Raw genomic sequence first — 16760 nt, 5'->3', positions numbered from 1 at the left:
GTTTCATTTGGCATCCCAATTATTATCGTAAAATATGATTCGAATTAAATTATTTACACTCTTCAAAGTGAAACTGCCACAACTTATGGATAGAATTCGTCGTCCTAGATGAAGCACAACTGCCAGTATGTCCACCGCTCTTCGGGCCTTCAATTTGACAGTTTTTCTTCTCAGTTCATGCACTCTCGATCTTCAACGATGTTCTCAATAAGTGGTCTTTGGGGTCCTTGCGCTTCACACTCTTCTTTCACTGCCTTCTCTTCGGCTGCTTTTCATTCTTCCTTGATTCTAATTTCTTTTTCTTCTCTTTCTTTAATTGCCATTTCTAGCTCAATGCTATAAGGATTCGTTATAAATATTGCCTGGAACCCTTTCTATCGGCCGACGCCTTTACGTTTTCCCGTGGCCAGATGAGACCGCAGAGGTGGCTACTTTACCCGTAATGACCCCTTTACACAAAATCTGTGTATTCTCTAATAGCATGACGCAAGTTTCAATAACTAAAGTAGGATTATGGTGTCAAGATATGAAGAGTTTCATTAAAAAGACACAAATAACATTCCCTCTCCACAATAAACGCACTAACTGACACAGTTAAGAGGATGGACTTGATTGCGTGACGAGCCATTTAGGGAGAATATATTGAAATATTTTCCGCGCCATGACAGCACCCTATAACACCGAGGACCTCAGCGGCCACTTTACCCTGTTCTCCATTACATCCGTAACTAAATCTTTTGCTTTGTTATTTTCTTTTAGCATTTTTCAAGATAGGATCTCTAGGAAAGCATGAGCCAACTAACAAGGGAACCTATTAAGCCTGACATAAGACTGTATACGATGCAGCCTACTCTTATTAGTGGAAATTAATAAGTCGTGTTTTCAATCCTCGCCTTTGTGACCTCCTGAAATCTGCTGCGGACACTTTCAGCGAGGTGTCTGAACGTCTGTGGACGTTCTTGCTCAAGAGATGAAAACCGAGGATGTTGCAATGTTAGATGTTGGAATCGGGAGAGAAGTAGGCATTGTAAATCATTCCGAAAGTGTTCCATTAGTTTCACGTCGGGAGAGTGGGCAGGCCAGTCCACTTCAGTAATTTTGCTGTCTACAAACCACTGAATCACAGACGCAGCTCTACGACATCGTACATTCTCACGCTCACTCAAACAATCATCACCACCGAAGTGTTCGTGGTGCAGTATATAGTGCTATAAAATGTATGCATACCCGTCTGTGACCAGATCCTAACAAGGATCCCCCATAGCGTAATACCAGCTCCTATTTACTTCACTATTGGAACTGCACATAATGGAAGGTAATGTTCTCCATGCTTTCCTCAAACCAAAAGCCTTCCACGGATAGCTACAGGGTATAAAACAATTCATCACTCCAGATCACTAGCTTCCACTCATTTACTGTTCGATGGCGTCGTTGTTTGCACGTTGTTTAGCATTGACGAGACAAAATTGTGTGTTATCAGGACCGCATTCTTTTAGACTCTCTATGCACAGACATTTTGGTAGGTAGACTGCTGCTACCAATTTGGAGTTCCTGATCCCTTCCTCTGATTTCATATACTTTTGTACACCTACCCTTTGCAATGATTGGCGGTTCTAGTTCCTCAGTACATGACGTCTCCATTGTCTTGCTTAGCTTTAGTTGTTGCTTCGCCTTTCCACTTCACAATCACTACAAGAAATGATCTTGGATAACTTCATGAGGGTCGAAAAGTTCCTGACGGATTTGTTACACAAATGACATTCAATGATTCGTCCACGTTCGAAGTCAGTGAACTCTCCTGACCCAACCATTCTGCTGTTAACGGTTCTCCACTGACTGCACAGTACCGTTCGTCCCCATTTATACAGGCGGCTACACCTCTAGTTTCATCTAGCGATCAACTCCTCATTACATAGGTGTGCCCAGATACCTTTGATGAAATAGTGTATACGAAAGCCTTGTTACAAATTGAAGTAGGAATAGTGAGACATTCGTCGTCTGTATTACATTTGACACCCATTCATCCCCAGCTACGTTCACATATAAAGATATTTACTGCTAAGATGCTTTTGCAGTCGAATGAAGATGTAATAACGATCATAGATAGGTATCTTGTAAATACTGTCAGAATCGCACTTCGGGAATTGAGTTTATTCATGCGAACAAAGTTTGATAAAAGATATTGATCTAATATGAACTGCATTTTAAATTAAATTCATTTTGGATCTCAGAGGTACAGTTTCTTAAGTGCCTGGCCAAGAAATTTATACTCTCCCTTACAAGTTGCTCACAATCCTATAAATTTATTCAGTGGTGCATTAATAAATGTTACGTATTTTGCTTCCTATAATAATCGCGGAATTCGTTGTTTGATACCCTGGCTCTTTGGGTCGTAATCTCGTAGAAATACTTTTCATAAATAGGACGATTCCTACTTGCGTGATTAGTCGGCTACCCGTTCACAACAGGAATTTATCCTTTAGGTGATATATTTATTACGTAAGTCATCGTTGTTGTCTGACAAAGAACACATCTGCAGCGTTCCACTCAATTGTGTTATTATCTGCCTGCCTGCCTTTCATCTAGATCTCCTTACAAAGTCATCACAAGGTAAGAAGCGATGAAATTCTTAACATAACATATGACGTACAGAGGGCACTAAGAGACCAGTCTTACAATAAATTACATAAGGCAGTTTTCCGGAAAGAGGGCTCAAAGGTTGCAAATATTTGTCGAAAATCATGTTGCACTGTCATCAGATGATATGAAAATTTTGATTGTCCATACTAGTTTCGCTTAGCAAGAATAAAGACTGCAAGTGGAATAAATGGTGATAGAAGAAAACTTTCGAAATATAGCTCTTTTTTTACTAGGAGTAGTTATTAATTTTTAATTATCACCTTAAAAACATCAAACTTGGATTGTGAAGCTAGATGAGTTCTTAAGCCTTCTCCTTCAACGTTACACATATTTCGCAAAGATTGATAAGTAGGTGACAGACTCTGTTTGATGAAGTTCGCATTGTTTCTGTTCATAAAACGATCCAATTCCTTCCCATTCTGGAAATCCGTGCTACGCAATAGTTTCTGAACCTCAGAAAAGTGGAAGCCACTATGTACCACTTCAGGAGTAGAGTGGTTTAAAATTCTATAGCCGAAAGAAGCAGCATGTATAACTATGCCCTGTACACAATGAAATGGAGTGTTGTAGGGGAGCAACAGCTCCTGACACCTTCCCTCAATTCTTTGAATTGAATGCCTCCCATAATTTCCTTTATACTGTCCAGTCATATTAACATGATCATCTGTCAGACGCCTGAGTGACCATCTTATTTTTGCTGCGGACCACTGTGAGAGGTGTAGGAACAGATTAAATGAAGTGATCCCACAGATTCTCGATTCGATTTAAATCCGGGATGTCTGGTGGCCAGGGGCGTACGTTATACTCATCCCGGTCCTCTTACAATCCTACCACTGCTATTGTAATTTAGTATGGTTTTACCTGGATAACAGAAAACACTGTCTCTGTGTTGCCACGTATCCCATACCCCAACAGAAAAAGTAGTCCTGTCAAGTGAAAAGCCACTTACTATAATTTAGTTTTCTTTCCAAATAAAGTACACTATGGGGGGATAGTGCTGCTCATGGGAAAAGCTAATCAACAGAGTTACCATTTTTACAGGATTTGACCATGTTTTGTGTCTAATAGATAAGTGAATCAGACTACTCACTTCGTTTCCTAAGATCTTACCCTGTGGCTAGACAGAAACGCAGTATGAATAACATTATACTAAAGCTAAGACAATTCATTTACAAGTTCTTTTAGTGGTTTAAAACAGGTACTAAAGATCGCCAGCCTATCCAGGCAATGAAACGGTGAAGTACTTGAAAAGCAGAAGTATGAATTTTACCTACTTTCTTGCTACTGTTCAATTTCGTTCTTCAAATAAATATTACTGCACTTAAACAAGCTTTTAAACGAGAAAAACCCCAGGGAATAATTTCAAGGAAGCTATAAAAATATGGCCAGGGGGGACTTTTGGAGAAGCACTTTCCATAATCAACACTTTTAATACTAAAATACTTAGATACTAAAGCACACACTTTTCATACTGAACATACACTTCAAGAAAACCCCTTTCTTACTGGAACTTACTTTTAGAAGCTATTACTCTTTGAACTAATTCTGTATAGTCATTTAACAGGTTCTAGTAAATTGGCTTCACTCTGGTTGCATTTTATGTAAGCAAACTTTTACTATAGGACTTTGCAATAGTTATGAAAACACAAAAACAATTTAAATGGTGCCTCTTTATATTAACTTGGCAGTTAATAAGTCTGTAAAACAGGATACTCGGATTAATCATATACTATTAAGCAACCCTATATAGGTGTATGATTAGAATGAATAACAGGGTAAACCAGTTTCTTTAAAGTTGAAGAATGATGATTAAAACAGAATTTAAATTAATGGTTGACGCTGTACGAAAGTAAAAATAAAAAAGTCTTATCTGGTGGCTGTAGGCTTGGATGAGGTGAACAACAATTATGACAGCACACTACCCACAGAACGGCCTGCAACTATCTTGATGTATGGGCTCAACTTCTCTTCTTTTCGTCGTTCAATTTTACATACAGTAGCCCAACAGCTCGCAAGTATGCCGATAAGCCATTTGCAGTCTTGATCAGAGGCATTTTTGTGCACATTTGTAGGCAAAGCTTCTCCTGCTCCACAAAGGTGTTACCTCAAACACTACTACTTACGGACTGTGTGACTTACTTCCCTCACTGGCTCTATGTAGCACGCCAGTTCGCCCTTGCCACCTTTTCCTCTCCCCAGAGCCACTTTCGTTTCAAGCAAAAGGACACTGACTTTTACATAACACCTATTTCTCACATTGTTTCTAAGCATGACCATTTCTTAAATTGTCAAATTTACATTAACATGAACAATTTATACACACAAATATTTTTAAATATAAAATATCATCAGAAAATTATTTAACCTAATAAAGAATTTACATAGCATTTTACATACATTACTCACATACAAAGCAAAGATGTTGAATCTCCAGCATAGCATACTTTACTTTACATCTACAGAAAATATACTACCAAAAATTGAAAATTTTGAAGCAAAAAAAAAAAGAAAATATAAAAATTTAATTGAATAATAAACATATAACGTTATACTCCTCCAACTGCAAACTTCATGCATTGTATTGTCATTCTAGTGGATGTGATCGTACCACAGAAATAGAGACAGCATTTAGGGGTGGACATGGTACTGAACGATAGGTGCACGCTTTTATTGAGCCATTGTGCCCCCAGAATGATGGAATCACCCAGAGAATACCTCGATTACATACCCCAGACTTTAAGGCTCCCTTCTCTGGCCTGGGCTCTTCTGATGATTGTTTCAGATTTTTTGCTTTCGGATATTTCAAACCGTACATATCAATGGCCATCTGTCTGATGGAGCATAAGGAGTGATTCATGTCGAAAGGCCACCTGTCGCTCCTCAGTGGGTGTCCAGTTTCCGTACTGATGTGCAAATTTGAGTCTTCATTGCCGATGAAAAGCAGTCAGCATTGTAGTGGGTGGTTGCCATGAGAGGCCGTATTAAAACTCGGCGAGAACTTTCCAAGTGATTGTTTTTAGCTACAGTACCCTTGTCCCTCTTGGTCTGCATCACAGGGACCCGCAATGCTGAGGAATCGCCACAGTGGCCCGTGTAATATAATACTGTGTCGAGCCAGCCTTATACGCCAGCAGAGTTGTGATTACATCAGGATGTGCCAGCTGCCGACTCAGCAGTCTCCGGCCCCATTGCCTCAGCGCTGCTTCCCAGGAGCTGCTCCGCAGCCAGCTGACATCCGCAAGATGCCCGCACCACATGTCCTCCCTGGCAACAAGCGCCCGTGATCTGGCATCTGAAGCTGTGGCCATCACCTCGGGATGCCTCTGGCATGTGATTACATCAGGATATGCCGGCTGCCAACTCAGCAGTCTCTGCTCCCGTTGCCTCAGTGCTGCTTCCCTGGAGCTGCTGCGCAGGCAGCTGACAACCGCTAGATGCCTGCGCCACAAGTCCTCGCCTGCATAGCCCGAGTCGCAGCTACAACAAGCGCCTGCGATCTGGCGTCCGAATCTGCGGCCCTCACCTGGGGATGCCTCTGGCGTTTGTTGGAAGCCAGGATGACTGCCCACGGTAGTGAGCTGTGGAGTGGCCCACCGCTGGCTGGCTGGCTATAGACCCTGTGACAGCCTCAGGAGATCGAAACAATGACCCACCGTGAACTGGACTGCTGGCACCCCATCTGCTGCTGTGTATAGCTGGTGGTGTGACATGCCTCACCATCCAGGAGAACTGCCACACTTGAATGAATCTCATTAGAAAACGGCGCCTGTTTATATCTTACTTATGATCTGTCTTGATTGCAATTTTATTTATTCATTTGACTGGTTTTAGTTCATTCAGAACCATCTTCAGATCTGATATTTCAGTTACAGGAGTAACCCGTCCAAATCCAGCAACTTTCACATGCTACGTCACACACGATAAAAGCATTCAACAAAACTTGTTACGTGAGCTTATAGTGGAGGACGTCAAGTCGTACATCAATTACTTAAGAATGGATGAGCATACATTTCTGTATGTGCTCAATGAAGTGTATCCTCATATCACAAAGCACAATATTCACTTAAGAACTGCTGCATCTGCAGAAGACAGGCTCACTGTAACACTCCGATTCCTTGCTACAGGAGAGGGTTAGGTTAGGTTAGGTTAGGTTAGGTCAGGTTAGGTTAGGTTAGGTTAGGTCCGGTCAGGTATCCAATCTTCTTAATCTATTTTTTTATTCAGCGTGCCTCACGTTGTAAAGCACCTCATCAGCTTCATACATCTCTATCAATTTTGTAGTTGTTGGCACACACCAATTGTATTTACCGGCAATGTTTATTAAAACACTACAGACGACAGAATGCTGCAGCGATGCTAACGTTTCATGTGGTAACATGTCACATTGCAGTGAACAGAAGACATACGACTTCTTTGATCAGATCTACAGCGAGGCCCTAGATTTGATCAAGCATTGGACGACATTTGAAAAAGTTCCCTATTACATCATCAAATATCTTTGACAAAGATATTGGACAAAGAAATTTGATAGTGTAACCCCGGCCTTAGCTACTTGTCGTTTGCAGGTGGGCCGCGACTTCGGGCAGTTCGCCAGCGCGGAGGACGTGGCTTTTCTGCGGGCCGGCAGCCGGCGCATGCGCGTTGTGATGCTGCTCTACCTGGCCTTCGGGCTGGCCGAGTGCTGCGTGTGGCTAACGGCGCCCGCCAGCGAGACCGGCCTACCCTTCGTCCTGGCGCTGCCCTATGACGTCACCCGGCCAGTCGCGTACGTCGCTACTGCCGTCTACTGCTGTTTCATCACCCTACACACCATTATGGCCAACTTCGCCGCCGACGCGTTCAACGCCAGCCTTATAGTCCAGTTGCGAATGCAACTGACCCTGCTGAGCAGAAATATTATCAACTGTAACAATGTTTCCGAGAAGCCATACTCGTTGCTAGACAAAGCAGAGTCGGTGGACGGTGTGCGGCCGTGTCACCCTTTCAGTACCAGTGATATCTACTACCGACTGCAGAAGAACATACTTCATCATCAAGCCATTATCAGGTACGACTAGAACAATGCAGTGCAGATAAATTATACGTATTGTAAATTTCCTTTGTAATCACTCTGCCACCATCTGCTGGTGTATACAAATTCCTCTGCATTTACGTGTCTCTGGTGTGCCCTTACTATGGACACGCCTTATCAAAGGGTTGCATTCAGTCACACTGAAGGAGTGCCATTGAAATGGCGTGCAACTACTGCCAGATGGCTTGTGCCCCCACCGTATCTTTTTGGTAGTTGACAGAGGCAATCAAACGTAGTCTATTGACACGTGATGAGAACAAGCTACTTGAATGGGTACTAGCACCCGACTGTCAAAAATTTACAGTTGACTGGGGAATGTATTGTCCTATTGCTCCTCACGTGGGAGAATCGTAGCAGAAGAGTACACAGATAGAAGCGTGTTTGTGGAGCCTTCCAGTTCGCTTCAACCTACTTCCGTGTATCACTCATGAGAGTAGAAGCATTCCCTGCAAGAGACGAAATTTCACAATAAATGAAACATATTTTCCGAAACTTTTTAATTCTCTTTCCTTCTAACTCACCCGCGTGCTTATATTGCCCTCTTTCGCTCCAGTGAATTCTAGCACTTCCTCTCACGTTTGCACTGTGTTGCACGATTCTTCATTGTCTGATCTCGCAGGAAGGCTTTTTTCTAAATTTAATGAACAAAATGGCGTTTCTTTTAGCATTCATTACAGCAGTCTTCACCTCTTACGGCTTATACACAGTCAGTTGATCCTGAAAGATTAACTTAATTTTGATGACTTTTTAGAAGTTCTACAAACGTTCATAAATCTTTGTATATGGCAGACTAAGAAGGATTCAGTTCTCCATCAAAGACGATAAGTACTAGAGTTTTATCATACACATAATAGTTCATATGAGTTTGTGACATTTACTTTGTTTCCTTGTAGCGCTCATCGGTGAGTAATGTGGCTTTAACGTGGTTTGTGCAGGAATGTTGAGCTGCTTCAAAGATGTCTGGGCAGCATTCTGCTGGGACAGAGTCTCTCCATCGGTATTTCTGTTTGCTTCCAACTCTACCAGGTCGCCAAGGTGAGTACTTTTAGTCTAACGCCTGCAATGTTTTTGACTGAAAATATTTCCGCGCAGTTCAGTTCAAACTGTGGAATTACCCAAAAACAACAAATCATATACAGCCGACCTTTAATCCTGAGCTACTGTATGTATCCTGTGTTGAATATGCTCCATTGACTCCAAATATAAAATTACAATGAAAGACGTTTGTTTGGGACATAGCTGAAAGATGGACACCCAACTTCGAACGAGGGTTTTGTAGCTAACTTCTTCGTCGGTGAACTGTGCTTCCCGAGGATTCTTTCAATGAATCTTAGTGTGACATCTTCCTTACCTCGACTAGTTTTGAATGATCGTTGTATTTGGAATACTTCCGTACACGTAATACCTGTTGTTTAATGGACTTGACTGCTTTCAATGACTCTTCTGCCACCTTATAATTTCTTAATGACTATTCTTCCTTATATTTATACGCAATATGTTATATACGTTTATGTTGAGGGTTAACTGTTAACACCTACATCAACTATCTATCTTCTGAAGAACTTGCAATTTTTCTGTATATAACAGCATCACCTGAGAAAATCCCCGCATAACTTCCATCGTTACCCATTACGTCATTTACATAAATTGCGAGAGTTGATGGTCTTAAGCACCCGTGTGAACCATGCCCTTGCTGTGGTGAGGAGGATACTGTACCTCGATTATACACATAGTCGTGCGTTAGGTCCAACTACAACGGAAGGATATCAGTTGAGGCGCATGACAAATGCGTGGTTCCTGAAGCGGGGCAGCAGCCTTCTCAGTGGTTGTGGGAGCAACAGTCAGAACGACTGACTCCTGTAGCCTTGTAACATGAGCCACCATGACCTTGCTGTGCTGGTACTGTGAACAGCTGAAAGCAAGGGGAAACTACAGCCTTATATTCCCTGAGGACGTGCTTTTCTACTGTACAGTTAAGTAATGATGGCATCCTCTTTGCTAAAATATTCGTGAGCTAAAATATTCCTCAGTTCCAATTATGGGTGGGAACCACTCAGAAGTATTTCGTTATCAGGAGAAAGAACATTGGCATTCTATGGAGTGGAGCGTGGAATGTTAGATCCCTTAACTGGGCTGGTAAGTTAGAAAATTTAAAATGGAAATGGATAGATTGAAGCTGGATGTGATGGGAGGTAGGTGAAATTCGATGATAAGTGGAGTCGGACTTCTGGTCCATGAGTGCATGTTTGTAAACACATAATCAAATAGCAGTAATGCAGGAGTAGGTCTAATAATGAATAAGAATATAGGTACACAGGTAAACTACTATGAACAGCATAGTGAAAGTACTATCGTAGCCAAGACAGACACGAAACCCACACCCACCACACATATATACGAGGTGCGACAATAAGGTAATGAGACTGATTTTCTTTGCAAGATGTGGCAACCCTGAAGATTTGAGTAGGCACAATATCTTTGACTTTGGTCTATAAGCTGCTTCTAGTCCCAGTGGCACATCGATGTAACTGCTCAGTCGTGAGTTGTACTGTAATATGTTAACACGTTTTTGTGTCTCTCATCACGGAAATGGAACCGCGTAATATTGCGCAACTGTATGTGATTGCTTTTGCGTTAAATTGGGTGAAAACACGACGACAACTTCAGAGGCTTTTGGAGAGGAGGTTATGTCAAGAGCTCAAGTTTTTGATTGGCATAAAATTTTTAGTGAAGGCAGAACGAATGTTGAATATGAAGACCGCAGTGGACGATCATCAACTTCACGGACGGTTGTCAACTTGGCCAGGGTGCGTGAACTCCTACGATCTGATCGAAGATTATCCGCGAAAATGATTGCAGAAGAACTGAACACCAATCGAGAAACCGTTCATGTAATAATAACTGAAGATCTTGGTATGAGAAAAATCACGATAATGAGCCATCCCATACTGTTCTGTCAGTACAGCAATTTTTAACCTGAAAACAAATTTCAGTACTACCAGAGCCACCTTATTCACCAGACATCGCTCCTTGCGACTTTTTTCTATTTCCAAGAGTCAAAACGGCGATCAAGGGACACCATTTTCAAACAACACAAGATGTCCAAAAAGCTGTGACGAGTGTATTGGATGATATTACAGAAGATGAGTTGCAGAAATGTTGCCATCAATGGCAGAAGCGATGGAAAAAGTGTGTGCAATTAGAAGGGAACTACTTTGAAGGAGACAACACTAAGCTTGGCTAAAATGGTAAGCAACTTTTTTTTTCACGTCAGTCTCATTACATTGTTGTCGCACCTCGCATGCCAACTAGCTCCGCAGATGAAGGAATTGAAGATATGTGTGATGGTGTAAAGGGAATTGAACAGATATTTAAAGCAGATGGAAATTTAATTGCGATGAGAGACTTTTAACATTGTGGCTATTTAGACGAGATAATCGGCTACCCACTGTTGGTACGAGGTAAGATGAATTTGTTGCACAGGTGAAGACTAGTGGCCCAGATCTCAAGGGGCACCGCGCCAATACCGGCTTCCTGCCAAGTGAACGGTATGAACGAGTTCAGGTACAAAGACTAGCAACGTCGCTAGAAATGAGGAGTCCCGAAGCTGGGAATTTGTACAGCTGTCACTCGCAACCCCTTTGTACAGGAGACGCTTCAAAAATGGCGGAGTGGCAGACAGTCTTAAACATGTCTAAGTTACAACTCTTTGAGATTCGTCAATAACTCACACAGTCAAATATTAGTGCAAATCTGAATACATCTCCCATCTCAGAAAAATGAGGCGCATCCAGTGACACAACAATATTTCAATATCATTAAAACCTCAGAGGTTAATATTTCACAGTGAATAAACATTTACACGATGAACCTCCGAATTAATAACTTTTAATCACTGTATGTGATTACGTTTCTAGCATTTGTAGACTTAGAGAAAGCTTTTGACAATGTTGACTGGAATACTCTCTTTCAAATTCTAAAGGTGGCAGGGGTAAAATACAGGGAGCGAAAGGCTATTTACAATTTGTACAGAAACCAGATGGCAGTTATAAGAGTCGAGGGACATGAAAGGGAAGCAGTGGTTGGGAAGGGAGTAAGACAGGGTTGTAGCCTCTCCCCGATGTTATTCAATCTCTATATTGAGCAAACAGTAAAGGAAACAAAAGAAAAATTCGGAGTAGGTATTAAAATCCACGGAGAAGAAATAAAAAGTTTGAGGTTCGCCGATGACATTGTAATTCTGTCAGAGACAGCAAAGGACTTGGAAGAGCAGCTGAATGGAATGGACAGTGTCTTGAAATGAGGATATAAGATGAACATCAACAAAAGCAAAACGAGGATAATGGAATGTGGCCGAGTTAAGTCGGGTGATGCTGAGGGAGATGAGACACTTGGAATGGTAAAGGAGGTTTGCTATTTGGGGAGCAAAATAATTTCTGATGGTCGAAGTAGAGAGGACATAAAAGGTAGACTGGCAATGGCAAGGAAAGCGTTTCTGAAGAAGAGAAATTTGTTAACATCGAGTATAGATTTAAGTGTTAGGAAGTCATTTCTGAAAGTATTTGTATGGAGTGTAGCCATGTATGGAAGTGAAACATGGACGATAAATAGTTTGGACAAGAAGAGAATAGAAGCTTTCGAAATGTGGTGCTACAGAAGAATGCTGAAGATTAGATGGGTAGATCACATAACCAATGAGGAAGTATTGAATAGGATTGGGGAGAAGAGAAGTTTGTGGCACAACTTGACTAGAAGAAGGGATCGGTTGGTAGGACATGTTCTGAGGCGTCAAGGGATCACCAATTTAGTATTGGAGGGCAGCGTGGAGGGTAAAAATCGTAGGGGGAGACCAAGAGATGAATACACTAAGCAGATTCAGAAGGATGTAGGTTGCAGTACGTACTGGGAGATGAAGAAGCTTGCACAGGATAGAGTAGCATGGAGAGCTGCATCAAACCAGTCTCAGGACTGAAGGCCACAACAACAACAACAACATGTGATATCAACAGACTGTATCTCAGACCGAACAGTCCACGGGTGTACTGCCGGCCCATAGTGTCCAACTGCCAGAATAATTCGGAGATCAGACATGTCGCCATCGTTAGGTTGACTGACGAACTGAGCTCCTGAGGGCGGGCGGCCGTCTTAAATTTCCTCTGCTCCATGGCCGCCCTCAGGAACAGTTCGTCAGCGCACCTGACGATGGCGACATGTCTGATCTCCGAAATACTGTGCCCGTTGGACACTATGGACCGGCAGTATACCCGTGGACTGTTCGAGCAAGAAATACGCCAGGAGAAACTGAAGACTCGCATGTATCTCAGATGATAGCATTCGACTATAGCTATGATCCCTGATAGCTATGTAACTGTATCGACTTTATTATGGATTTATGACGTTTTTGTATCTGTTTCATTACGCAAATGTTTATCAGAACTTCGCGTTCGTCACAAACACAGTAAATGAAGACAGCATCAATATCTCACTTTGTTGTACATGTGTAGTTATTTAATGAACAATTTACTATTTTACCTGTAACTTCCTTCAAATATTGATTTCAAGTGCTGTTAAAAACCTGTGCTAATTTGTAAGTGAGCAATCGCATGTTTTAGCGGACACCACGACAGAAAAGAGAACCAATAGATGCTTCCGTCAAGAAGGCATAAATACCTGTTTTAACGATAAATAGGGACAATGTGTTGTCATTTATCATGAGCACACATGCGCAAGAATGGTGGTGTATTTATTTATGAATCAACTACGACTTACATTTGTAGTAAATGATCTGAGGGTAACAGAAAGTTTATGACATTTCTTTATTTAAATATTGTTGTAACATATAAGTTTAGTCTGAGAAATGGTCAACATTAATCAAATCGTGTCTGTAGAGCTTAAGGACGATGAATTTTTGGTGGTCATGTCCTTTAGCCAACGGAAGAGAAGACACTTGCCGGACACTACTGGAGCGAAAGAAGAGCTCAACCTAGCGATTCTGGACTGCATGTGGTGAGTTCTGGAAGAAGACAGACCTATGTGCGTGTTTCAGCCGTCTAGGTGATTGATTCTCGACGCTGAAAGGCCGTTACAATACTTGAACTCCCAAAGCACCTTACATTTCGAAAGGTCTGAATGTGCTTCAGATTGGGACTCTGAACTTTCGGAGCTTGATTTACAAAACTGAGAATAAACACCGTATGAGTCACTATTCTTCGCATAATGTGTATTAGTTAGTAAATCATCATATTGAACTCTGAACTGTTTGAAGCTGATGAATCTTTCGTGTACTGTGGTCACGAAACGGACTTAGTTTTCGCAAGTCTTCAATGACTAATTTGGGGATTTTGCTACCATTCTCGTATCGCTCTAAACGTAACTTCACTGCATTTGATAAGGGAACTTTTGTCTGTTTTTAAATGAATGTGGTAGGACCACTTTCCGTTTATTTTACATGTCCTTTCTTGAATGGACGTTACTCAATATAAGTATTGTCATCTACATCAATTACAGACATTAAAAGAGAACTCTTGTTATTAAATTGTTCATTTTATTTTGTATTTTTGTGTATTTTATTAATTCGCAATTCTAGCCAATGCACAGGCTATTTGACTGCAGGGTCACAGCTGCAGCTTTCTATTCACGTAGAATTAACTGCGGGACATGAAAGCAGATGCACGTGGCTGGACGGTAAGACTACACCAAGCTCTCCTTTTTAAAAATGGCCGTGCGTGGCTCGAGTACCTAAGATACGAGAAACAACAGGTAAAGACGCAGCAGATTTTTCTCATATGGGATGATTTTAGGTAGAGCAACTACTCTGCAGCAACCGTTAGGTACCGTCGCAGACTGGAATTCGATAGCAGGAAAAGGAAAAAAAAATGGAAATAGTAGGTGAAAATGGACTTGGGAAATAAAATGAAAGAGGAAGCTGCATGGTAGAATTTTACACAGAGCATAATTTAATCATTACTCTCAGTTGGGTTAAGAATCATGAAAGTAGATGGAAAGAAATGGTACAGAAGAGAGGGAAAATAACGCACATGCCTATAAACTTGTAGCTTGGACGTAAATGTGAATGTATGCTTTCCCGGCGTATACAGCTGGCGAAGAGTTCTCGGGCTTCCAGCCGGGTGGCGATGTCTTCAAACTGCGACGTTTCGACGAGTGACATACTCATCATCTTCTGGCGAAGTGATGAGTATGTCACTCGTTGGCTGTTTTCATCTTGTATAAAAAAATGCCCTTGGCATATTCAGCACACAGACACAGTCTAACATAACAGTCGCGACGCTCTGTCTCCTATTTCGCTACCCACCGTGACAGCAACGCGCCAAGCGGCCAGCAAGTGGTTCTGCTTAGTGCAGTATTGGATTACTTCCAGTACTATCGTTTACATTGATTTTTAACAACGTTTTTTACAATATGGAGTGTATGTTGAGCCATAATTGATGATAACTAAAAAAAGACAGTTCATTTGTCAGTCATTTGTTTCCTGAGGATGCTAGGAAGTATGAAACGGTAGATTACATGACAGTTTATTTGCGAATCTCTGGTAACGTATAGTTACTATCGTTTACTTTTAAGAACAGAAAATGGCTAGTGAACTGCGGAAGACCTGACCTTCTGTAGGAAGACGTCGTCTATCAGCCCAAGAACGCGAAGTTATCTTCGCTCCGCTTCCAACCAAATCAGTGAATGTGGAACGCAGTAAACGAGAACGAAACGTAGTTCCTACCTTATTTAAGGTACCAAATAAGCCGCCTAGTATGTAGCTTAAGGGAATACCGCACAGACGTCATAATAAAACGTAAAACAGCAATAAAACTGTTTCCCAACAGAAGAGAAACCTGTTCGATGATTCTTGTTACATTTCAGCCATGAACGGCAACAATCTTCAATATATTCGGTCGTGAAGTAAACGTAACTACATTTACAAAAATATTAGTTTATCAGAAAGTCGAGGGAAGTGTAAGAACTGGCGAAACATTAGCCTCTGTAAAATGTTTTTTACGTGTCGAGGAAGTATCTATCATACTAAGAACAGACAGCAAAAGAAGTATATTCTTCAATGCAAGAAATATGTATCTATATTCTCTTGTTGTTAGCAGGGTAAGCTGCAATTACATACATATTCGAAAGTACTTAATGGTTCAAATGGCTCTGAGCACTATGGGACTTAAAATCTGAGGTCATCAGTCCCCTAGAACTTAGAACTACTTAAACCTAACTAACCTAAGGACATCACACGCATCCATTCCCGAGGCGGAATTCGAACCTGCGACCGTAGCGGTCGTGCGGTTCCAGACTGTAGCAACTAGAACCGCTCGGCCACACTGGCCGGCCCGAAAGTACTTCTTCGTATGTAAGTTTTAGCTTATGTCATTGAACCAGTGAAATTCAGCTATTTCTACATTTATTTCGTGATAATTCATGTCCCTTGGTAATTTACTAACGTTTGGTACGCGGAAGTGTAACAATTATTTCGTTAATTAAGTAGAAAAAATAACACGCACATTATCCTAAAGACACATGTCAGCGTCTTCTAGCCCACGGCTTGGAGTGCTATTGCCGCTTCACCTGTGAAAAAGTAACGAGTTTCACGCCAGAGAGCGTCGCGACTCTGGGTCTTCCCTGTGATACAGATACAGAAGTAAGGGCATCAATAGGTCACCGCGAATCTTAACATACACATCCTGGCTCATGTTCACGGTAATCTGAATGAGTGGCCACATATTGTAGGATAAACGTCATGTAAATATCGCAGGCGTGAACACAACTATCCACACACCGTGAACTAAACCCTCCATTGGGCATCGGCGCACTCGACGCTTTACATTATCAGAAAAGAGGAAAAATCACGATTAGGACACCAGTCAGCTACTGTCGAGTTTCTGTGTCGTTTGCCCCATAGAATATAAGCAACTTTATGTTCCTCTGTGAGCAACGACCTTTTGCGAAGTACGTGACTTTAAATGGGATTCCATGAAGTTCTCTTCGAAATGTTCGCTTTTTAACTGTTTGCGATAGACTTGCATTCACTGGCAACATAAAT

The 16760-nt window shown here is 41.6% G+C and overlaps 1 protein-coding gene across 1 annotated transcript in view; it reads left to right on the top strand.

The window, feature by feature from the left end:
* The window catches only part of LOC124803309 (odorant receptor Or2-like), a 57188-nt gene that overhangs the window by 11622 nt on the left and 28806 nt on the right, over window positions 1-16760 (top strand). Inside the window, exons 2-3 of the mRNA XM_047264493.1 lie at window positions 7206-7687; window positions 8647-8746. Coding sequence (XP_047120449.1) covers window positions 7206-7687; window positions 8647-8746 — 582 coding nt within the window. The remainder of the gene's footprint in view (window positions 1-7205; window positions 7688-8646; window positions 8747-16760) is intronic.

The sequence above is a fragment of the Schistocerca piceifrons genome, chromosome 6 (assembly GCF_021461385.2).
Source record: "Schistocerca piceifrons isolate TAMUIC-IGC-003096 chromosome 6, iqSchPice1.1, whole genome shotgun sequence".
Taxonomy (NCBI): domain Eukaryota; kingdom Metazoa; phylum Arthropoda; class Insecta; order Orthoptera; family Acrididae; genus Schistocerca; species Schistocerca piceifrons.
The sequence above is the reverse complement of the archived record's forward strand: the minus strand, read 5'-3'. Positions and strand labels throughout refer to the sequence as shown.